Source organism: Garra rufa, chromosome 1, assembly GCF_049309525.1.
Source record: "Garra rufa chromosome 1, GarRuf1.0, whole genome shotgun sequence".
NCBI lineage: Eukaryota > Metazoa > Chordata > Actinopteri > Cypriniformes > Cyprinidae > Garra > Garra rufa.
Window position 1 is genome coordinate 54,438,496 of NC_133361.1, and position 25,021 is coordinate 54,463,516.

The window sequence follows — 25,021 nt, forward strand, 5'->3', positions numbered from 1 at the left end:
ACATGCATATTTGATAAACACTTGATGAAGCAATATTTTACCCGGTAAACCTCACAGGCATAAATCCTCACTGGTAGCGAGAGGCGGCTGCTGTTAAAACTGCTCTGTCAGTGTAACTGAACACATTTCAGCTTTTAGACGCATCAAATTCTCCTGACAAAGACCCTCATCAGCAAGTTATTACAGCGAGAGAGAGAACTTACACCTGCGAGACTGAGGGAAACTTCTCCTATAGTACATTTTCACAAAATATAACAATATTAAATATAATATTAATAAATTAATAATAATAAAGTCAAATCTAATTATTTTTAAATCTGTAATCCAATGATAATAAAAAATAGATTTTATAAAAGTTATTGATGAAAAATATGCAAATCATTTTTGTGGTTTAAGCTTCGAGCATGTAATGAAATGAACAAAAAAGACAAATAGTTACCCTTATCTTCTAAATCATAAAACGTTTTTTTTTTTTGTGGAGACTCTAAAGCCAGGGTTGCCAGGTTTTCACAACAAAACATTCCAATTTGCTACTCAAAACTAGGCCAATTGCGTTTCGGAGGGGGTCCCTTTGTAAAAAAAAATATTCCGGAGGGTAAAATACACATTTTCGGTGGGGTTCCCCTGCATACTTGCATACTAGGGGCTAAATATTACATATTTGGGGTCACTTCGACCCAAGGACAAGAAAACCAACTCATGACAACAGTGTTAAAGTAGCCCAATTCCGCAGGAAATCCGCAGACTTGGCAACACTGCCTGAAGCTGAGGCTCAACTCAATTCGGATTTACAATTTAACAGAAGCATTCAGAATCCTCACACATCTCTACCTGCTCCAGATGAGCTTGAACCTCATTTCTGTTCAATTTTAATGGCTGTCCTGATTGTATTTCTTGATGGTTATTAGTCAGCATTACTTTTTAAATTAAAATGTAGGCTCCTTCACTGACTGTTGCTCAGAAATATTTTTACTGGGGTTATTATAAACAAAAATTAAAAGCAGCTTTTAAATATAGGCTCTTTTTTAGTTGAAAATAAAATGTAAAATGAAATAAAATAAAATAGATCAAAACACAAAGAGAAAACTTAAAATGTAATTGATAGTTGTCATTAGGAAAAAACATATAAATAAATAAATAATATTGGGAGGCAGGTCGCATAACTGGACTCATGAAAGCTCATTGGTACCTGATGCTGTCAATCAGTTGCTGATGTTCCTCGGTGAGCAGTATTTCTGGAAGTGTAGAAGCCAGACCTTCAACATCTCTCTCATTGGCATACTGCTTCAGCAAATCAAACAGCCTTTCTTTCACCTCAGGCTCCTCCCCTAAAATCTCCTCAACCTATATAAATTCAGACAAGACCATTTTAACACTGGAGTTTGAAAATGCTAGTAAAAAGCAATATGCATTTGTGCGTTGTTTAACCAGTACAAACTAACTCATTTTATCAGTTTAACAAGTTTTGGTAACACTAGTTTATAGATCAGTTCTCACTATTAACTACTTGCTTATTAACATGCATTACTAGCATATTGTTTATTAGTACTTATAAAGCACATACAGTTAAAGTCAAAAGTTTACATACACCTTACAGAATCTGCTAAATGTTAATTATTTTTTCAAAATAAAAGGGATCATACAAATTGCATGTTTTTTTTTATTTAGTACTGACCTGAATAAGATATTGCACATAAAATACATTTACATATAGTCCACATAAGAAAATAATAGTTTATAATTAAACTAATAATAGTTCACATACACTTGATTATTAATACTGTGTTGTCACCTGAATGATCAACAGCTGTGTTTTTTTGTTTTTCAGGTTCAAGCGCTCACTGATTTTATAGAAGGAAGCACCAGGGGTGTAAACTTTTGAACTGAATGAAGATGTATGCATTTTTTGCATTTTGCCTGTTATATTTTTTATATTTAGTACTGTCCTTCAGAAGCTACAGAAGACACATACATGTTTCCCAGAAGACAAAATAAGTTACATTTACCCTGTTCTTCAAATTCCAAAAGTTTTCACCCCCAGCTCTTAATGCATCGTTTTTCTTTCTGGAGCATCAGTGAGTGTTTGAACCGTCTGTAATAGTTGATTATGAGTTCCTCAGTTGTCCTCAGTGTGAAAAGATGCATCTCAAAATCATACAGTCATTGTTGGAAAGGGTTCAAATACACAAAAATGCTGGAAAACCGAAGAATTTGTGGGACCAGAAGGATTTTTCTGAAGAACAGCAGGCAGTTGAACTGTTCAGGACAAACAAGGGACTCATAAACAACTATCACTAAACAAAAAATCACAGCTGTGTATCATTGAGGTAACAACACAGTATTAGGAATCAAGTGTATGCAAACTTTTGAACAGGGTCATTTTTACAAATTCTCTTGTGGGCTGTAAGTAAATTTCTTTTATCTGAAATATCTTATTCAGGTCAGTACTTAATAAAAAATAACACGCATTTTGTATGATCCCTCTTATTTTGGTAAAACAACATTTTGCAGATTCTGCAAGGTGTATGTAAACTTTTGACTTCAACTGTCCATATTTTAGATCCCTGTGACCCAGTTTTTCCATGCCCCTTGAGACTGACCTTCTTGTTGAATTCCAGAGCTTTGTGCTTGCGGTCCTGCCTCACTATGTCTCCACTCTGATAGGTCTCTTTCATGCTGCTACTGGTGCGTTTCTGCCAGCGGTTCATCCGCAGCACGCCCAGACGCAGCGTACGTCCCTGAGAGGTCTTGATCATGGCCGCTGCCGTCTCATGCTGTTTCACTGGAATCCCATTCACCTCCATCACATAGTCACCCGCTCGCAGTCCACTCCGGCCAGCTGGAGAATTGAGCATGCAGTCCTCCACCAGCAGGGGACTGTCTCCCACTATAGTAAAGCCAAAACGACCATCAGGCCCCGGGGCAATGTCCATCTGTGGTGGTAGAGTGGATATAGGTGAGTGACCCTACAGAAGCAAAGGAAAATCTGAATTCTCTTTTACACAACATGGGTACCTTGATTTAATATATATATATATATACATATATATATATATATATATATATATATATATATATATATATATATATATATATATATATGAGAGAAAAAAGTTGCAATGCCATTCATACATTTCAGGTTTGACTTAGGTGTACTTAGGTGTACCAAATACTTTTTATGCCAACTGTTGGCCAACTATTTTGTTAAAATAGGTTTCCTTTTCAGCAGTCAAGCAATTTCCCATATGAACTGCTTTTTTTCTCTTGAGTTAGGTTAAATTAAACCAAATACAAACAGTAAATGGTATGTCAGTGATGACAAACTGGCCTGTTCGATTCTAGACACAACACCGATGCTGGGCGGCACAGTCTTGAGAGTCTGAGCTAGAGCGATGAGGGCTTTGGTGCTGAGGGACGAGACGTTCTGCCCGTCGATCTCCAGAACCTGGTCGCCTGGCTGAAGTCCGGCCATGTAAGCGCTGCTGCCCTCCACCACTGACAGGATGTAACTAGGTCCATCTCCACCTAGCTTAAAGCCAAAGTCCTCTGGCCATCCCTGGTTATTTGCTGGAAGGGCCAGTTCTGGAAAAAGTCAATACATGAGAGGTAAGTGACAATGCAATGAAAATGATTCAAGTATGTACATATATGTATGTACAGTGCCTTGCAAAAGCATTCATACCCCTTCATTTTTTTCACATTTTGTTTTGTTGCAGCATTATGTTAAACTGCTTTAAATTAGTTTTCCCCCACATCAGTTTACACTCCATACACCATAATAATGACAAAGCAAAAAACAGATTTGCAAATTTGACAAATGTCTTAAAAATAAAACACTGAAATAAGTACATTACATAAGTATTCATACCCTTAACTCAGTACATAGTTGAAGCACCTTTACAGCCGCAAGTCTTTTTGGGTATGATGTGACAAGCTTTGCACATCTGCATTTGGCAATTATCTGCCATTCTTTGCCTCACCTTTTCACCTCTCAAGCTCTGTCAGCTTGGATGGGGGCTGCCAGACATTTTCTAGAGTCCTAGTTGTTCCAGACGTCTTCCATTATGGATAATGCTTCTGTGAACCTTCAATGCAGCAGATTTTTTTCTGAACTCTTCCCTAGATCATTGCCTTAACACAAGTCTGTCACTGAGCTCTACAGGCAGTTATCTTGGCCTCAGGACTTGGTTTTTGCTCTGATATGCATTTTCAGCTGTTAGACCTTTTCTGAGAGGTGTGTTTCTAAATCATACTCATTCAAATGAATTTGCCACAGTTTAACTCCACTCGAAGTGTAGTAACATCTAGAAGCAATATGAATGCTCCTGAGCTAAATATGTGTGTCCCAGAAAAGGGTATGAATAATTTTTTGCTTTGCCATTATGGAGTAGGAAGTGTAGATTGATGTGGGGAAAAAAGTAATTTAAAGTAGTTTAACATAAGGCAGCAACATAACAAAATGTGAAAAAATGAAGGAGTATGAATAATTTCGCAAGGCACTGTATGTGGGTCAAAATGTTAAGATGTCCACGTTTTACAAAATTTACAAAAGTGATTTTATGTCCATAGAAAGCACATTACATGCAAGTAAAGTGTCTACTTTTAAGGTTTCAAATAAGTTTTTGGAGAATAAAATGTCAACATTTGGTTGAATTAATGTTACATTGTCATTCAGTCATATATATATGTACAAATTCAAACAATATATATATAAATATATAAATGAATAAGGGAGCATATTAACTTTTGGGTGTTTTTAAATTCTTACTGACAAATAGGCAAAACCTAGGATATTGGCAAATTTAAAAAATGTAGAATTACAACTAATTAGCATTTGGGGTGAAAAGAAATTTCTTTTAGTATGTCAGAAATTGATTTTTGTTGTAAATATCCCCGACAAGATTATTACACTGAATGACAGTTTAGTGGGTGTCGTCTATAAATTAGGGAAAAATGTATGACATTTACTTTTTGCGTGAAAAAACAAAAGCAAAAATGCAATTAAATTAAACAGAAAACTTTCTAATTTTTCATGGCAAAAAAACAGCAACAACAATTTAAAGCAGTATTGCGCCTATTGCTTTTATGCTTAAACCCTTTTTCATTTTTTACCCATGTGTACACTAGCGTTCAAAAGTTTGTGATCAGTATGATTTTTAATGTTTTTAAAATGTTTCTTTTGCTCATCAAGGCTGCATTTACTTAATCAAAAATACAGAAAATTTTTGACATATTATTACTATTTAATATAATGTTTTCCATGTGAATATATTTAAAAATGTAAATTATACTTGGGATGCAAAGCAAAAAGTTGAAAACAGTTGTACTACAGAATATATATATATATATATATATATATATATAAAGTGATAGTAAATACTTAAGTAAATATTATGACTTTTTATTTCTATTTCTATTTTAAATCAATTATGTTCTCTGTAACTTTTTATTCATCAAAGAATCCTGAAAAGAATTAAGCAGCACAACTGTTTCCAGTATTGATTATAATAATAAATAAAATGTTACTTGAGGACCAAATCAGCACATTAAAATGATTTCTGAATGATAATGTGGCACTGAAGACTGGAGTAATGATGCTGAAAATGTAACTTTGATCACAGAAATAAATTATGCTTTAAAGTATATTGAAATTGAAATATTTCAGACATTACAAATCTTACTGATCCCAAACTTTTGAACAGCAGTGAAGGTGTGAATGTATTTATGTTCACACCATGGTGAATGATACATCTGATATAAAATAAAAAGTATGAAATAAATATTCACTCCAAAGACGTCTACTCAAAATCTATCCATCCATCAATCCAATTTGATCAAATAAAATAAAAAACTACCCAACCTCAATTTAAACCAAATCTTCTTGCATTTACAATATATTTTAGAGAACAGTTCAGGCACTTCATCACATAACCTACTGTAGCTGTTTTAATTGAATTTGTGACCTAATAACAGATGAAAAAAAAAATGTAAAAAGGTCAGGCAATTACATTACGCACCAATATTCAGTGGGAAATCTCTCAGCACGGTAGGATTTGGGTCTGTGGAATTGAGGAAAAATATTAATTTGATTATGTATATGTCTGCATTAAATGATCATGTATATCACAGAGTTCCATGTTCTGAACTTACAGAAATCTTTGGAGGCACTGCGGGATCCCGATCGGCTTTGGCGAAGGGAGAAACGTCCCTTCTGGCTCTTCAAAAATCTTCTCATCATGGTTTCTGGGTCTCCTGAGCGGATGTCGGTGTCAAAGTCAAGCTGTAAGAGGTCACCTCAGGTCAGCACCCCCTGAACCTCCTCAACGGGTCACTGCTCCATGATTACCAAAAAGCGATCAATCTGCCAGGTTTAGCCTCCATCCAGGATCCTTGGATGAGGATATCAGTCCAGTGTAGATGAAGAGAGCGCTGTCAAGCTCTCTGCAGCCGTGGCTCTACATCTCCACTAAGTTGGTCCAGTTCGAACCCTCTTGCAGAGCGCCGAGCAGAAATCTGGGACAAGCTAGCTGGGTCTTTTAATGATTCTTTTGCAAGAAAAAGGTACAGTGAAGCCCCATTTTTCTATAAATACCTCCCTCTCCCTTTACCTCTCTCTCTCTCTCTGTGATGCTGGTGGATTGGGCCCTCTCTCAGGGCTGAGGAGTGACCCAGAAACTGCCTGTCAGAGCAGCAAAGGACGGCGCTCCGATTACAGATCCTCAGAGATGCTGTGGTACAGTTAGACGTAGTCTGGTACATTTAACTCCAATTCCCCTTCTAAGAATATGAATCCGGTATGCTTCTTCCAACTGTTCCTTATTCAAGCACAGTCTCAGAACACCAGGAATGGTTAACCTCCAACACTGCAATCATAGTTATGATTTAATATGATATTAATAGCATTTACAGCATGACGTCAAAAAAGTAATGAGGAGATCTGTGGCGCTCAGGGCTGGTAGGCAGAAGGTTTCTGGTTTGACCTATGCACAGAAAAAGCAACCCAGCTGTGACCTTACCCTTAGGACCTAACTTCGAATAAAAGGCCAAATCTCCCACAAAAAATTATATTTCAGTCACAAAACAAAACATAAAAATAAAACAGTTAAATAAAAATAAATAAAACAAAAGAAAATATAACAGTAAAACAATTTTAAATACAAAAAAACTAAAAAAACAAAATATATAAAATGTAAATAAAAAAAGTAAACTAAAAAATGTAAATTTGAATGTAAACAAAAAATAAAATGTAAAACTAAACTAAATAAAACAAAAATAAAACAAAACAAAATGCTACATTTGAACTTTAAATGTAAAATGTTAAATACAAAATAAAAAACAATTATATAAAATTGTAATAAAAATAAAAAACAAATAACACAAAACAAAACAAAAAAAAATTAAACTACAAAACTAAACAAAAAATATCAAAATAAATAAATTAAGGTATTAAAGTCCCCCTGAAATCGAAAGTTTTTTGGCTTTTAGTATGAATGTATTATCCTTAAGGTTATCTATAAGCTAGTGTGCTTCAAAACAACGACAAAATTCGCGTTTACAAGATATGGGCATTCAAAACTTACAGTCTCGTCACTTCCGCCAATATGAATCAACGATTTTGATTATATCACCGTGCACTTCAGCTTCTCATCAAACGTTCTGTCCAATCAAATGCTCTCTAGAGTCCGTATTGTCCCGCCCCCTACAGAGAAGCAATACACGGAGCAGATCATAAGCGCTCATATGTGCAATGCGCTCGGCATGTATTAAACTACACAGCCTCAGCATGATTATGAGTTTCATATTGAATCTGTGGGGTACTCGGGTTACCGAGCTTAACGGCTCTGGCCCGAAGAGATATAAATGAAACGCTATTGGCTATTCAAAATAAGTGGGCGGGGCTGGGCGATATGTTTTTTGTTTCAGTTAAAAGCACGTCACCACATAGAATAACGCTGCGTGTTTCAAGGCACTTCAGTGGACCTTTAACCATTTTTAAAAAATGTATATACAGGAAATTGTGGTTAATGGTCAAAATACATAACTACCTAAATAAATAAACAATGGTTGTATTTATATTTTCTCTGATTTGGGGTACATAGTATAATAAGGTTATAATGCTTTTGCTGGCTTTAATAAAGTTAAAAATGCAAAAACATTAAACAAGTGTCCTAAAAGGCATTTGATACTACAAGGCGAGCCTTGGTAATCCTATTTATTATTCTTCTGAAACATGTCATACCAGAGGGTGCAACTGTTTTTCAATGGATCATTTGCAAGTTGGGTCAGGGATTCAATTATAGCTGGAAATAAAGGAAACATGTCATTAAATACGGGCATATGTGACGGCCTGAAGGGGCAAAGCACTCCAGCATGTGCGGTGATGAGCTGATGGGAGGGAGAACAAACAGTGAAGGTGACCAGAGCTTCATTATGCCCCCGATCTGCCAGAATGAAGCGTCTCCCACCTCCATCTATCGCCTACTGAAAGAACACACGGCATATAAGAAAATACATTATCATGCTTGCCTCACCAAACATGAAATTTTCCATTATTTATGAGTTCTCCGCCAAACCTTGTATTTTCCGTTATTTATGAATTTCCGAAATGTTTCTTGTCTAACACAGAATTTTCCTTTATTTATGAGACAACGCTTCCCTGCCAATACTGAATTTTTTCTATTATGAATTTCCGAAATGTTTCCCGTTTAACACAGAATTTTCTGTTATTTATAAGACAGCGGCTCCTGCCCAAACTTCGAATTTTTTGTTATTTATGAATTTCTGAAACATTTCCTGTCTAACACAGAATTTTCCGTTATTTATGAGACAACACTTCCTTGCCAAACCTGAATTTTTCATTATTTATGAGACAGTGGTTCCCACTCAAACCTCTTTTTTTTTTTACTATTTATGAATTTTTGAAATGTTTCCCAGCCAAACACTGAATTTTCTGTTATTTATGAGACAACGCCTCCCCACCAAACCTCATATTTCCCGTTATTTATGAATTTCGGAATGTTTTTTGCCTGGAGCACAGTTGCGCTAAATGACAGTGTGCTAACCACGAGGCTATAGGCATTGACTTGAATTTCTGAATGTTCAGAATTTTCCATTATTTAAAAGACAACGCTTCCCGGCCAAACATGGAATTTTTCGTTATTTATGAGACACTTCCCCACCAAACACGGAATTTTTCGTTATTTATGAGACGCTTCCCCACCAAACCTCAAATTTTCCATCATTTATGACTTTCTGAATGTTCAGAATTTTCTGTTATTTATGAGATAACACTTCCCTGCCAAACACTGAATTTTCCGTTATAAGACAGCGCTTCCCCGCCAAACCTCGAATTCTCCATTAAATTTGAATTTCCGAATGTTTCCCATCTAACACAGAATTTTCTGTTATTTATGAAACAATACTTGCCCGCCAAACATGGAATTTTCCATTATTTATGAGACAACACTTCCCCATCAAAACTCAAATATTCCGTCATTTATGAATTTCCAAAAGTTCTGAATTTTTCGTTATTTATAAGACAATGCTTCCCTGCCAAACCTCAATTTTTTTCCTGTTATTGACGAGACAATGTTTTCCCACCAAACATCACATTTACGAATTTCCAAATATTCCCCATCTAACACGGAATTTCCTGTTACTTATGAGACGCTTCCCCTCCAAACATGGAATTTTTCGTTTTTTTATGAGAAGCTTACCCACCAAACACGGAATTTTCTGTTATTTATAAGACAACACTTCCCTGCCAAACCTTGAATTCTCTGTTATTTATACATTTCCGAATGTTCCCCATCTAACATGGAATTTTCTATTATTTTGAAACAACACTTCCCTGCCAAACATATAATTTTCTGTAAATTATGAGACAATGCTTCCCTGCCAAACATGGAATTTTCTGTTATAAGATAACACTTCCCCGCCTCGAATTCTCCATTATTTATGAATTTCTGAATATTCCCCATCTAACACAGAATTTTGTTATTTATGAAACAATACTTCCCCGCCAAACATGAAATTTTTCATTATTTATGAGACAGCGCTTCCCCACCACACATGGAATGTTCTGTTATGCATGAGATAACACTTCCTCACCAAACACAGAATTTTACGTTATTTATGAGACAGCGCTTCCCCGCCAAACGCTGAATTTTCTGGGTTTCCGTGTTTTCACTGTTATACATTTGAGGGCGCTATTACGCATCTCCTGAGTGAATCCAGAATCCTCTGATCAAAAACAGGCGAGGACCATACAGAAACGAGCGATCTCATATGTAAGCAGATGCATTTGAAAAATAATGCAATCACCAACAATAAACAGCATATAAATGAAAACTGCCTAATGTTACTGAGTGAAATGTCGATCCAGGAAGTTGTAACGGACTATAAAGCTTTATAGGTGTTGATGAAAGTGATCTTTTTATACTGTATAAGATTTTTTCTTTAAATGTTGCATTTCTAATGAAACTTACCTATAAAAAAAAAAAAGTTTCAAGCTAGAATAATTTAAAAAAAAATTAAGTAGAGGCTCTTTATATTGTTGTACTGCACGTCCACATATTCATATAACAAAATATTCTGGGGGCCATGAAATTTTTGTGGAAATGTTCAAAAATGCCAGTGGTAGCTGGCGACTTTTTTCAAAAATGTTGGTGGGGAAAGAGTTAATATGATCACCACGGTGCAATGGGAAAAATGATATCCAAATTTCCTGTTAGGATCGTGAACATTGAAATAGCCGAAATGCATCACCTTCATGTGCAGTTATGTCAGTAAGTTATAAATGAAAGTTCATTCAAAGTCATACTAATAAAGCACATCTATATTTTTATATCTTTAGCACTTGATTGTTGTTTGTTTTTACTAACTGAGGGATATAATACTACGTCACAGATGCGGCCAATAACGCTTACCGTGCTTTTTGCGTCCAGAATATTCAGTGGATAACTGCAAATTATGCATTACTTAATATGCACAAACTGATCAATGAATGAAAAAATACAGAGGTACATAAAAATATATTTAATGTTTTGTACTTTCGTTCCCTGCCAGGTGTTTTATGGGCCCTGTTATTGGCGGCAACATGTTATGTTACATATTCATGATGAGTTGATGATAGTCATATATGATTATATGCCATGCAACAGAGAGAAAATTTGATATATAGAAAAAAAAAAACATGGTTTTGCCATCTACTGAAAATGGCATTCATTAGTATAACCTGCAGCTTAAAAACCATCAAAACACAAATGTTTGCAAGTTTCCATAAGCAAAAGTTATGAATCCATCTTGCAGTGCAAAACATGTTGATTAAGGCCTCCCAGAGAAGCGAAATGCTACATCACGGCTGTTCATGTAACAAACGAAACACAGAAATTTAACAAAACCTACATCTTAGACCACCACCACAGTCTGGATTTCCATTTCGTCCGGTGAAGCGATGACGTACTGCTCCTCTTGTTCCATTGTCTCAACGTTCTCAGCTGTTACCATGGTAACTGTGGTGTGGGGCGTCTCCACGGCGTCCTCTGTTGTTGCAGTGAGGATGGTGCCGTCGCTAATGGCGTTTGCGAGTGTCATTGCCACCTGTTCGGTCAGACTCTCTGGTGTGGCGATGGTGATGGTGTCTCCACAGTCCGAGATGCCTGGGGTCTCGTCTGCGGCCACGTTACGCACAATGATCTGGTGGCCGCCGTGTGATTGGCTGACGATCTGCTGCACCACCTTCATGATGTGACTGTCCATCTGAGGTCAGACACAAAGAGCAATATGGTTGATCCATTGATGACAAACTGTTGTGTTTATCTTGCTAATATATTTACTTTACAGGTTAGTTGACCCAAAAATGAAAATTCTATCATTAGTTACTCACCCTCATGTCCTTCCAAACACATAAGACCTTCATTCACCTTCACAACACAAATTACATTTCTGATCAAATCCGAGAGCTTTCTGACCCTGCATAGACAGCAATGCAACTGACACATTCAAGACCCAGAAAGGTAGTAAGGACATGGATAAAATAGTCCATGTGACATCAGTTATTCAACCTAATTTTAAGAAGCTACGAGAAAACTAAAATAACAACTTTATTCAACAATTTTTCTCTTCTGTATACATTATTGATCCATTATTTTATCGATGTCCTTATTACCTTTCTGGGTCTTGAACGTGTCAGTTGCGTTGCTGTCTATGCAGGTTCAGAAAGCTCTCAGATTTCATCAAAAAATATCTTAATATTAAGGTCTTGGAATGAGAGGGTGAGTAATTAATGACAGAATTTATATTTTTTGGGTTAACTAACTTTTTTAAATATTAAAGTTAATATTGACGTGAGGGAAAATTAAACCGACCTGCTGCTGATTGTCTTGGATTATTGCCACTTCCTCCCCATGTGCTTCCTCAGCTGGTCCCTGAAAAAAAACATCAAACATAAAATCTGTATTGTAAACAAAATTATAGTCACTATATTGCAACAACTATCTTTTATCATATATTTTTTTATATCTTTAGATTTAATTTGTCCATCCGTATTATTAATTATAAAATATTATTAAATAAAGACTAGCGTTTAGAAGTTTAGGGTCAGTATGACCTTTTTAAGAAGTTTTAAAACTTAAAAATGCAACAATGACAGTAAAGGTTACAAAATAAAATTGTAAAATATTATTTAAAATCTTTGTTTCCACAAAAAATATTTAAGCAGCACAACTGTTTTCAACATTGATGGTAATAAATGTTTCCTGAGCAAATCAGGATATTATGATGATTTCTGAAGGATGATGTGTCACTGAAGAAATTTTTACTTTATATCACCAGAATAAATTACATTTTAAAATATATTCAAAAACAATAGTTATTTTAAATCGTAAAAATAATTCACAATATTACTTTTTTTACTGTATTTTTAAGCAAATAAATGCAGCTTTGATGAGTATAAAATACTTGTTTTTTTACATTATCATTCAAAAGTTTGGGGTCAGTAAGGTTTTTTTCATGCTTTTGAAACAAGTAGTGAAAGGTAGTGAAAATCAGAAATATTGCTGATATATGTATGTAATGATATGAAAATTAATACAAAAAATAATTCAATTTAATTCAAACAAAAAGACACATAAAACTAGGGGTGGGAATCTTCAGGCACTTCACGATCCGATCCGATTCTGGGAGTCACAATCCAATTCCAAAACGATTCTTAATTACATTTTTTCCCCAATTAATTCTTCTGCTGTGCAAATACATTTTTTACAACTTTACACTTTAACAAAATGTAAAATTGCCGTTTCTATGCTTTTTGTTTATAGTTGGAATCTCTGTATGTCAGGACTGCCATCTTAAAAGTAGGGGTGTGAATCTACACTGGTTTCACAATTCAATTTAATTACAATTTTCATTATCAACTAAATATCACGATGCATCACATTCTCAGTTTTCAATATTACTGCACATAGCTACATTATCATATACATATTTCATATACGTGCCATATGCAGGAGAAAAAAACAAGCTCAGAATCGTTTCTGAAATATTCAGAATCAATTCAGAATCGCTTAAAGGTTGTATCAGCGATTTCTAGCCTAAAATATAAAGTGTCAATTTCAGCTGACCTTTCTTCACGATCCGCTCGCTGGCTGCCCCATAAATTGTCTGTGAAAAAAACGCGTCTCTCTGGTCAGCCTAGGGTCCGAGATATGCCAAAAAAACAATCGGCACTACCAACCTTTCCACAGATAAACAAACAGTGTTCCAACCAATCAGCGTCAGGGGTTTGGTGTTGTGGACTTTCGCTCCGCCTCCCTCACATCCCTGCACCAGTAGGAAAGTCCACAACACCAAACCCCTGACGCTGATTGGTTGGAACACTGTTTGTTTATCTGTGGAAAGGTTGGTAGTGCCGATTGTTTTTTTGGCATATCTCGGACCCTAGGCTGACCAGAGAGACGCGGTTTTTTCACAGACAATTTATGGGGCAGGCAGCGAGCGGATCGTGAAGAAAGGTCAGCTGAATTTGACACTTTATGTTTTAGGCTAGAAATCGCTGATACAACCTTTAAGAGAGAATTGTGATACATCGAAAAATAGATTTTTTTCCCCACCCCTATGTAAAACTGGTTGGAATTTCATCATTATTAATTTGTAGGGTTGCAAAGGGGTGGAAAATTTCCAGTAAATTTCCAGAAACTTTCTGAATTTTCCAGAAAATTTCTGGAATGTTTTCTGGAATGGACTCTTTGCAACGCTATTAATTACGATCAGTTTTATTGATATTTTTTGTTTATTGTATAGTTTGTTCATATATTAAAGGGATAGTTCACCCAAAAATGAAAATTCTGTCATTAATTAGTCACCTTCATGTCGTTCCAAACCCCTAAGACCGTCGTTCAAGACATCGATAAAATGGTCCATGTGACATCAGTGGTTCTACTGTAATTTTATGAAGCTACAAGAATACTTTTTGTGTGCATAGAAAACAAAAATAACGACTTAACTTGATAATGGCCGAAGACAGTTAAACAGAAGAGAAGAACTGTTGAATGAAGTTATTTTTGTTTTCTTTGCACACATAAATATTCTTGTAGCTTCATAACATTATGGTTGAACCACTGATGTCACATGGACTATCTTAATGGTGTCATTACTACCTTTCTGGGCCTTGAACGTGTCAGTTGTGTTGCGGTCTATGCAGGATCAAAAAAAAAAAAAAATTGTGTTCTGAAGATTAACGAAGGTCTTGCAGGTTTGACATGAGGGTGAGTAATTAATGACAGAATTTTAATTTTTTGGTGAACTATCCTATACTTTCAGAACAAAAATGTACAGATAATGTACTCACCCCCTAGTCATCCCAGATGTTCATGTCTTTCTTTCTTCAGTCGTAAGGAAATTGTTTTTTGAGGAAAAAAATTCAGGATTTCTCTCCATATAATGGACTTCTATGGTGCCCCCGAGTTTGAATTTCCAAAATGCAGCTTCAAAGAGCTCTAAATGATCGCAGCCGAGAATATAAGGGTCTTATTGAGCAAAACGATCAGTTGTTTTCTTTAAAAAAATTACAATTTATATACTTTTTAACCTTAAATGCTCATCTTGTCTAGCTCTGTGTGTACTCTGTGTAGAAATTAAAAAGTATATAAATTGTAAATGTTTTTAGAAAATAACCGATCGTTTCACTAGATAAGACCCTTCTTCCTCGGCTGGGATCATTTAGAGCCCTTTGAAGCTGCATTTAAACTGCATTTTTGAAGTTCAAACTCGGGGGCACCATAGAAGTCCATTATATGGAGAGAAATCCTGAAATGTTTTCCTCAAAAAACATCATTTCTTTACGACTGAAGAAAGAAAGACATGAACATCTTGGATGACAAGGGGGTGAGTACATTATCTGTTTATTTTTTTGTTTTGAAAGTGAACTACTCCTTTAAATTTCAATATATTGGCCACCCTGGCACATCTAGTCAATTATATGCAGCACTTGTATATTACCCCTATGATGTATTCCTGAGTGTCAGCCACTACTGAGGAGAACTCCACCAGCACAGCATGAGGGTCGTCTGATACGATGGTGGTGGAGACGCTCTCAGTCGTCACCTCCTGCTCATCAGAGTTCACCGCGTGTTCAGAGTCCTTCTGCTGCACAGCAAAACAGCCTCCTGACCACAAACACAAATATACAGTCAATATGAGTGACAACTTTTTCCTCAATGTGGAAGTAAGCCTATGGGCTAGACTTCCAGTTCATTAGCCGCTATAGGGCAATAATGAGAAGAATAACAACGTGCAGTAAACAATAAAACTCTTTGAACTACAAACCAGTGTGTTCATAATTAAGATAACACATTAAAATAATATGATAAGACAGACCAATTTGCTAAATCAAGCAACAAAAACCAGCTGTTTTGGACAGCTAAAAATAGCTGGACGCAGATGAGACTGGAAGCCACACCCATAAAAATATAATTGTTCTCAAACATTCACCTTAGTATAGATGTGTTTTAATCACTTAAATTAATTTTAGTTCAACCTTTAGCTCGCAGGTGACGGTTCAGTGTTCCATGCTCAGCAAAGCCCCGGCCACATTTCGAGCACTTGAAGGGCTTCTCTCCCGTGTGATGTCGGATGTGCCGCACTAAAGCGCTCTTTTCCCGGAAGCCACGGGTGCAGTGCGGACACGCGTAAGGCTTTTCGTCGCCATGAGTGCGGTGGTGGACCTGCAGAGCATTCTGGAACATGACAGCGAATGGTTTAAAGATGACAATGTAAAACCTAAGGACTGTGTTTGCATATTGTTTTTGCATATTGACCTCACCTTGGTTTTGTAGCTCTTGTCACAGAAGCTGCAGTGGTACGGCCTGTCGTCTGAATGCGCTCGCATGTGTTCCCGCACGTGTCCGATGGCTTTAAACTGTTTGCCGCACTCTCCGCATTTGTACCGCCGCTCGCTGACATGCGTCTCCATGTGTTTCTTCAAAACGTAGCCTGTCAGGAACTCCTTCTGACATGTTAAGCACTTAAATGGCTTGTAACCTGTGGTAGAAAAAAAACATTCAGAGACTCAGCTATTATAACTGACCCCAAATTTATGAAAAATGTACACATCTTTATTCTGTTCAAAAGTTTTCACCCCTGGCTCTTAATGCGTTGTTTGTCCTTCTGAAGCATCAGTGAGTGTTTGAAATTTCTGTAATAGTTGCATATGAGTCCCTCAGTTGTCCTCTTTATGATAAGATGGATCTCAAAATCATACAGTCATTGTTGGAAAGGACACAAAAATGCTGAAAAAACAGAATTTGTGGGACCTGAAGGATGTTTCTGAAGAACAGCAGGCAGTTTAACTGTTCAGGACAAACAAGGGACTCATGAACAACTATCACTAAACAAAAAAACATAGCTGTGGATCATTCAGGTAACAACACAGTAATAAGAATCAAGTGTATGTAAACTTTTGACTTGTAATGATATGAAAATTAATAATACTACATTTAATGAAAACAGAAAGACATAAAACTGGTTGGATTTTCATCATTATTAATTACTTAGGTTGCAAAGGGGTGGAAAACTTAAGTACATTTCTATAAACCTTCCAAAAATTAACTGGCTGTTAATGAATAAACTGGTTCAAATGAGGCTTACCAACATGCCCTTTGACATGGACCCTCAAGTAGGCCAATGTCTTGAACATGCGTTCACAGTGAGGACATTTGTATAATTTTGACTCAACGGGTTCGTCTTCCTTCACAGACGAATCCTACAATGGATAAAAATAAAGTTTGAGGTTTATCATGTTGTTTTATTGAAACAAAATGCTGTTACAATCTAAGAAACTCACTTGCGTTTCCTCAGCCAAGGTCTCCACACATTCTTCTGTCACTTGAATCTCAGTGAGCCTGGCATCAGTCTCAGGAGCCTGCAGGTCTTCTTTAGGTGACCGTGCCTCTGCCTGCTCGGCTGCCTCCGTGGCTTCGGTCTCCAGCGCGATGCCAGAGTTTATGATGGCCTGGCAGATTAGATTGTCTGCTTCAACCACAGTCGCAGTTTGAGGCTGAGACACGACCTGTTACGACAGAGGAACTACATTAACGCTAGTGTGAAAAAAATTAAATAATTAAAAAAATTAAATAATTAAATTATATAATCTTATCAATGTTGGCCAGGCAAAAAAAAAAAAGCTAAACCACTGGTCCTACTGTAGAGATTTACTTACATGGGAGAATTTTTTAAATTGCAGTCCCCCAAAAATACAATAACAGTTCATGTTTTATTTTGTGTGAATTAGTCAAATTTAAAATGCTTTTCTGCACCATGTAATTAATATACTAGTTTTGTCTCAGACCTGTTGCACTTGTCCTACCACCTCGATCTGGATGATTTCCTGACCAGCTTCCACAACTCTAACGACAGGAATTTGCTCCTTCTCAGGTTCAGGATGTGATGGCTGAACTTCTACAATGATACCCAACAGCAATATAATCAGAAAAACTCACACAAACAACAGTTTTCACGTGAAAAAAAAAAATCGCAATTGTAGCATGATCAAACCAGCTAAAAATGCTGACATTAATTAAAATATTTCACCAAATGCATGTTATAATTCTTATTTCGAACAATTCGTTAATGCATTTTTGACCTCGTTGAGTCAAAATGTTTTAACTTATCATCTCTCTGGTGACATATACCAGACTTCTGCAATCATTTAGTCTGCTTAAGCCCTGCAAAGTCACATTCATCCACCCACATTTCTACATCCAATCAAAAAATGTTGCATGGAACCCCCATGTTTTATTTTCAATAATCCATTACACTTGGACGTACTTCACAATATGGAAAGAAGAAAGAAACGATCCATTGCTACTTTGCTGTTTTGTGACTTGAAGCTTGTAGTGATTATGTTTTTAAATAACACCCTCCTATCACTGAAAAAGGTGATTATGAAAAGATTTTGTGAGACGTGAATTACCTTTTCGGACTCCATCCTTGCTGACAAGTATCTCTTTACACTGACTATAACGAATCTTCTCAGTGCAAGGCGTGAGAGACTTCAGATGTCTGGTTAGCGCTCCAGACTCTCTGAACGCCAGTCCACACTGATTGCAGCGGTACGGACGCTCATCTGCCAAAAGGAAATGACATCAAAATACTGACACAGACACTAAATAACTTTCTTAATAGAGTCCAATACAAGGACACCACCTTGCACAGCTCAGTTTTACCTGTGTGTCGACGTTTGTGACGAATCAACGAACCCTTGGTCCTAAAAGCAGTCTCGCATATTTCACATTTAAAGTCCTTCTGATCAGTGTGCGTGAACATGTGGGTTCTCAGAATATTTGTCTATGGGAAAAATAAATGGATCAAATTTACATCTGAAGTGATGTGGTACAGTGGTGTGAAAAAGTGTTGGCCCCCTTCCTGATTTTTTTTTTTTTTTTTGCATGTTTGTCACACTTTAATGTTTCAGATCATCAAACTAATTTAAATATTAATCAAAGATAACACAAGTAAACACAACATGCAGTTTCTGAATGAAGTTTTTTTTATTATGAAGGGAAAACAAAATCCAAACCCACATGGCCCTGTGTGAAAAAGTGTTTGCCCCCTAAACTTAATAACTGGTTGGGCCACCCTTAGCAGCAACAACTGCAATCAAGCGTTTGCGATAACTTGCAATGAGTCTGTTACAGCGCTGTGCAGGAATTTGGGCCCACTCATCTTAGCAGAATTGTTGAAATTCAGCCACATTGGTGAGTCATGAACCGCCTTTTTAAGGTCATGCCACAGCATCTCAATAGGATTCAGGCCAGGACTTTGACTAGGCCACTCCAAAGTCTTCATTTTGTTTTTCTTCAGCCACTCAGAGGTGGATTTGCTGGTGTGTTTTGGATCATTGTCCTGCTGCAGAAACCAAGTTCGCTTCAGCTTGAGGTCACAAACAGAGGGCCGGACATTGTCCTTCAGGATTTTTTAGTAGACAGCAGAATTCATGTTTCCATTTATCACAGCAAGTTTTCCAGGTCCAGAAGCAGCAAAACAGCCCCAGACCATCACACTACCACCACCATATTTTACTGTTGGTATGATGTTCTTTTTCTGAAATGCTGTGTTTCTTTTACGCCAGATGTAATGGGACATGCACCTTCCAAAAATTAAACTTTTGTCTCATCAGTCCACAGTATTTTCCCAAAAGTCTTGGGGATCATCAAGATGTTTTCTGGCAAAACTGAGACGAGCCTTTATGTTCTTTTTGCTCAGCAGCGGTTTTCGTCTTGGAGCTCTGCCATGCAGGCCATTTTTGCCCAGTCTCTTTCTTATGGTGGAGTCATGAACACTGACCTTAACTGAGGCAAGAGATGCCTGCAGTTCTTTAGATGTTGTTGTGGGGTCTTTTGTGACCTCTTGGATGAGTCGTCGCTGCACTCTTGGGGTAATTTTGGCCGGCCGGCCACTCCTGGGAAGGTTTACCACTGTTCCATGTTTTCGACATTTGTGGATAATGGCTCTCACTGTGGTTCGCTGAAGTCCCGAAAGCTTTAGAAATGGCTTTATAACCTTTTCCAGACTGACAGATCTCAATTACTTTCTTTCTCATTTGTTCCTGAATTTCTTTGGCTCTCAACATGATGTGTAGCTTTTGAGGATCTTTTGGTCTACTTCACTTTGTCAGGCAGGTCCTATTTAAGTGATGTCTTGATTGCGAACAGGTGTGGCAGTAATCAGGCCTGGCTGTGGCTAGAGAAACTGAACTCAGGTGTGATAAACCACAGTTATGTTTTAACGGGGGGCAAACACTTTTGGATTTTTTTTTACCTTCATAAAAAAACAACCTTCATTTAAAAACTGCATGTTGTGTTTACTTGTGTTATCTTTGATTAATATTTAAATTTGTTTGATGATCTGAAACATTAAAGTGTGACAAACATGCAAAACGCAAAAAATCAGGAAGGGGGCCAACACTTTTTCACACCACTGTATAAGGTAGGTATTCAAATGCATAAAAATGATCTAACATTGTACCGTTTTAAAGGTCTTGTCACATATGTCACAGATGTATCGTCCCTCTGCGTTTAACTTCAAAACAACTTTTGCAGAACTGGAACTTTCATCCTCGCTTGTAGAGCGTCTTCTCTTTTTTTCTCCAGCTGCCGCTTTATCTCCCTTGTCTGAAAAACAAAGCAACTTTATTTAGTACGCAAACAAAGACAGATGAATCTGTAAATTATGTTTGGTCCTGGTTCTGTCCAATTAAAATCAAGACATCTGGTCTATACAATGACAGTGATATTTTATTGACTAAATATAAATATAAAGTGCAGTACCTGCATTCGACGTTCCCGCTTCATCAGATGAACTATCATTTTCACTTATTTTCACCTCAATGGAAGCACCTTCATTAGGGACAACATTTGTCTGAGGGATGAGACAGACAGATGATCACTGATGTATCCTCAGCTTAAATTGTGTACAGGTTCACCAAGGCTGCATTTATTTGATTAGAAATACAGTAGAAACAGAAATATTATTACAATTACGAATAACTGTTTTCTATTTTAATATATTTCAGAATGGAATTTCTTTCTGTGATGTAAAGCTGAATTTTCAGCATCATTACTCCAGTTGTCAGTGTTACATGATCCTTCAGAAATCATTTCTTATTATAAATAATGCAAAAAAGTTGCAAACTGTAATACATTTTTTCAGGATTATTGGATGAATAATAAATATGTACAGTTCATCGCTCTGGATATGAAAGTATCTGGTAAATAAGGAATTGTATAATAAAACACAAACCTGATGGCCTTGCTGAGGCCGCTTGCAGCTCCTGCTGAGTTTATGTTGGATGAAAGCATCCAGAGCGGAGAACTCCTCCAGACATCTCCCGCATTTATGAATATCCTCATCTGAGAGGGAAAACAAAAATATTGATCTGATTTTAGTTTGACGGATCATGCAAATTGTAAAAGTATCTGTGCAATGTGAAACAAAAAATGAAATAAATATAAATATTTATCAATCTAAAATAGTCACATTTTCTCACAATTGTAACATCAATTTTACATCTAATATATTATTTTAAATAAAAAAAATATCTAATAAAAATATTTAACAAAATATTTTTTTTGAAGAATTTATTTTCTGTTTCAATTATGATTTCGGTTTTAGTAATTTTGTTGTGTGTTTTTGTATTACTATATTTTTATTTATTAATAAAATATTACTTGCACATACAAAGGAATCTAAAATAGTCACATTCAGTATTTAAAAAAATTAATTAATAAAATATTTAATAAAATATTTAAATATTTAATTTTTATTATTTTATATTTTAATAATAAAATAAGATGTAATAGTAAAATAAATTATTAATATGTATTAAGTTACATAATTTATAATATTATGTAATTTAATACTTTAATACAATTAGTAATATGTAACTTAATATTTATGTATTATTATAGTTTTTATTAGAATTTTGGATTAGTTTCTATTTTTCTATTTTCTGTTTCTATAATGATTTTCAGTTAAAGTTTTAGTAATTTTGTTGTGTGTTTTTGTATCACTATATTTTTTATTTATTAATAAAATATTGCATGCTTACAAAAAAAAAAAAAAAAAAAAAAAAAAAAATATATATATATATATATATATAAATCACATTTCCCCACAATTGTGGCATCAATTTTGCATCCATTTTTTTTTTAATAAAAAAGTATTTAAATAAAATAAAAATATTTAAATATTTAATAAAATATTTCATATATAAATTTTAAATATTTTATATTTTTGAATAGCAAAATAAAATGTTAATTATTAATATTTATTAAGTTATATAATATTATGTAATTTAATGTTTTGATACAATTGGTAATATAAAACTTAATATTAATGCACTATTATAGTTTTATTCATATTTAGGATTATTTTTTACTTTTATATTTTGTTTTCCTTATGATTTCAGTTCAAGTTTTAGTAATTTTGTTGTGTGTTTTTGTAGTACTATATCTTTTATTAATTAATAAAATATTACATGCTTAGGACACATAAATAAAACTTTAAATGCATCCAATATTTAAAAAAAAATACATTTATAAAATATGTAATAAAAATATTTTATATTTAATAGTAAAATTAAATGTTATTTATTAATATTTATTGAGTTACATCATTTATAATATTATGTAATTTAATGTTTTAATACAATTAGTAATATATAACTTAATATTTGTGCACTATTATAGTTGTATTAATATTTTAGATTATTTTTTTATTTCAATGTTTTCTTTTTCCATTATGATTTTAGTTACAGTTTTAGTCATTTTGTTATGTATTTTTGTATCACTATATCTTTTATTAATTAATAAAATATTACATGCTTAGGACACATACAAAAAAAACTAAAATAGTCAAATTTTCACACAATTGGGGCATCAATTTTCCATCCATTATTTTTTCGAATAAAAAAAAAACAAATGTATAAAATATTTAATTTTAAATTTTTAATATTTTAATAGTAAAACAAAATGTTAAATATTAATATGTATTAACTTATATGATTAAAAATATTACGTAATTCGATGTTTTAATACAATTAGCAATATATAACTTAATATTTACGTACTATTATAGTTTTATTTTTATATTTTACGTTTTCATTATGATTTCAGTTCAAGTTTTAGTAATTTTGTTGTGTGTTTTTGTATTACTATATCTTTTATTAATTAATAAAATATTACATGCTTAGGACACATAAAAATACTTAAATAGTTGCATCAATTTTGCATCCAATTTTTTTTTATAAATACATTTATAAAATATGTAATAAAAATATTTTATATTTAATAGTAAAATTAAATGTTATTCAGTAATATTTACTGAGTTACATCATTTATAATATTATGTAATTTAATGTTTTAATACAATTAGTAATATATAACTTAATATTTGTGCACTATTATAGTTTTTTGGGGGGATTTGTTTTATTGTTTCCATTATTATTTCAGTTTCCATAATAGTGTTGTGTGTTTTGTATTACTGTATCTTTTATGTATTAATAAAATATTACGTTTAGGACAAATACAAAAAATTGTCTTTTACAAAGACCAAGCAATTTAGCTATAAATATTTAAAATGTCATTTTCATCACATTTATGATATTAAACAAAATGTTTGAGGTTCAAATGACTTTGCTGTGGAAAATTGGTTATTTTCTGTTATATATAAACACACAAACATTAAAATTCACAGGTCCAAATGTGAATAAACCGTGCGATTTTGATATCAAACAGTCTTTGAGTGCTGCAGCAGTAACATGTATGTGTTGTCAGTGCTTCATCCAGTTCAGATCGATGCTAAGCAGCATTAGCAGCAGCCTAAACATACTGGTCAAAAAATAACATTGCGGCTAATGGAGACTCTGCTAGCGTGACTGAACGAGCCAAAGTCAGGCCCAAACATTTAATCGCGTTTTTACTACGTGACTGTGTCCCATCGCACTGTTTTTCTACCTTCGTCTCCGAGTGTGGTTTGGATGGTGATGATGTTGCTATGCTCCGTTTGGTCGGTAACTGTTGCTGCCGTATTATTATTTTCTTCAGTCATGTCGTTCCAGACCTCCGTCTCTGTCGCAACGCTTCAACAGGGAAAACATGGCGGATTTACGACCTCGTAGTCATAACAACAAAAGGGCGGCGAGGGGAGGGAGAACGAGCACGTCATGATTCAAAAGAAAGGCGCGCTCAGCAAGCATCCATGAACTAAAACGGTCCAATACATACAGTCGAAGTCAAAAGTTTACTGATACACCTGGCAGAATCTGCAAAATGTTAATAATTTAACCAAAATAAGAGGGATCATACAAAATACATGTTATTTTTTTTTTTAGTACTGACCTGAAAAAGATATTTCACATAAAATGTTTACATAGTCCACAAGAGAAAATAATATTTGAATTTATAAATAAAAAAATACCCTGTTCAAAAGTTTACATACACTTGATTCTTCACACTGTGTTGTTACCTGAATGACCAACATCTGTGTTTTTTGTTTAGTGAGTTGTTCATGAGTCCCTTGTTTGTCCTGAACAGTTAAACTGCCTGTTGTTCTTCAGACAAATCCTTCAGGTCCCACAAATTATTTGGTTTTCCAGCATTTTTGTGCATTTGAACCCTTTCCAACAATGACTGTATGATTTTGAGATCCATCTTTTCACACTGAGGACAACTGAGGGACTCATATGCGACTATTACAGAAGGTTCGAACGCTGATGCAGAAGGAAACACAATGCGTTAAGAGCCTGGGGGTGAAAACTTTTGAACAGAGTGAAGATGTGTAGCCTACATTTTTCTTATTTTGGCTAAATATCGTATTTTTTCCATTTTGTACCGTCCTTTAGAAGCTACAGAAGATATGTTGCCAGTCAAGGACCAGCATAAACCAGCAAAGGACCAGCTTAAACCAGCATCAAAACCTACCTAACCAGCACATGTTGTTTTTTCAACAGGGAAATGCACAAAAT

At 34.9% G+C, this 25,021-nt stretch overlaps 2 protein-coding genes across 4 annotated transcripts in view; both read right to left on the reverse strand.

The window, feature by feature from the left end:
* The window catches only part of grid2ipa (glutamate receptor, ionotropic, delta 2 (Grid2) interacting protein, a), a 29,638-nt gene extending 23,113 nt beyond the window's left edge, over positions 1 to 6,525 (reverse strand). Inside the window, exons 1-5 of one of the 2 annotated variants that reach the window (XM_073842839.1) lie at positions 6,151 to 6,525; positions 6,018 to 6,059; positions 3,329 to 3,582; positions 2,601 to 2,933; positions 1,190 to 1,344 (exon numbers count right to left, since the gene is read on the reverse strand). In XM_073842839.1, coding sequence (XP_073698940.1) covers positions 1,190 to 1,344; positions 2,601 to 2,933; positions 3,329 to 3,582; positions 6,018 to 6,059; positions 6,151 to 6,238 — 872 coding nt within the window. In that variant the 5' untranslated portion in view covers positions 6,239 to 6,525. Of the gene's footprint in view, positions 1 to 1,189; positions 1,345 to 2,600; positions 2,934 to 3,328; positions 3,583 to 6,017; positions 6,060 to 6,150 lie in introns of those variants that run through there. The other variant, XM_073842821.1, reaches the window with a different exon arrangement.
* A 4,497-nt stretch (positions 6,526 to 11,022) lies between these two features.
* e4f1 (E4F transcription factor 1) lies at positions 11,023 to 24,147 on the reverse strand. 2 transcript variants are annotated; one of them, XM_073833575.1, is made up of 14 exons: positions 24,012 to 24,147; positions 21,298 to 21,407; positions 20,826 to 20,916; positions 20,524 to 20,669; positions 18,723 to 18,843; positions 18,470 to 18,622; positions 17,867 to 17,955; positions 17,342 to 17,566; positions 17,146 to 17,260; positions 16,322 to 16,539; positions 16,037 to 16,235; positions 15,499 to 15,665; positions 12,369 to 12,428; positions 11,023 to 11,760 (listed from the first exon to the last, which is right to left on the reverse strand). In XM_073833575.1, exons 1-14 carry the CDS (start codon positions 24,103 to 24,105, stop codon positions 11,410 to 11,412), a joined length of 2,139 nt encoding a protein of 712 aa, XP_073689676.1. In that variant the 5' UTR covers positions 24,106 to 24,147; the 3' UTR covers positions 11,023 to 11,409. The 2 variants fall into 2 exon arrangements, with proteins under 2 accessions (XP_073689676.1, XP_073689675.1); XM_073833574.1 differs by having other exon boundaries at positions 17,846 to 17,955.
* Between the last annotated feature and the right edge of the window lie 874 nt (positions 24,148 to 25,021).

Coding starts and splice junctions, on each gene's coding strand:
- e4f1 (XM_073833574.1), bottom strand. CDS start 24,105: ATGACTGAAGAAAATAATAATACGGCAGCAACAGTTACCGACCAAACG. Junction 20,917..21,297: donor GGCCTCAGCAAGGCCATCAG/GTTTGTGTTTTA, acceptor CTCATCCCTCAG/ACAAATGTTGTCCCTAATGA. Junction 18,844..20,523: donor GTGACAAGACCTTTAAAACG/GTACAATGTTAG, acceptor TTTTTCCCATAG/ACAAATATTCTGAGAACCCA.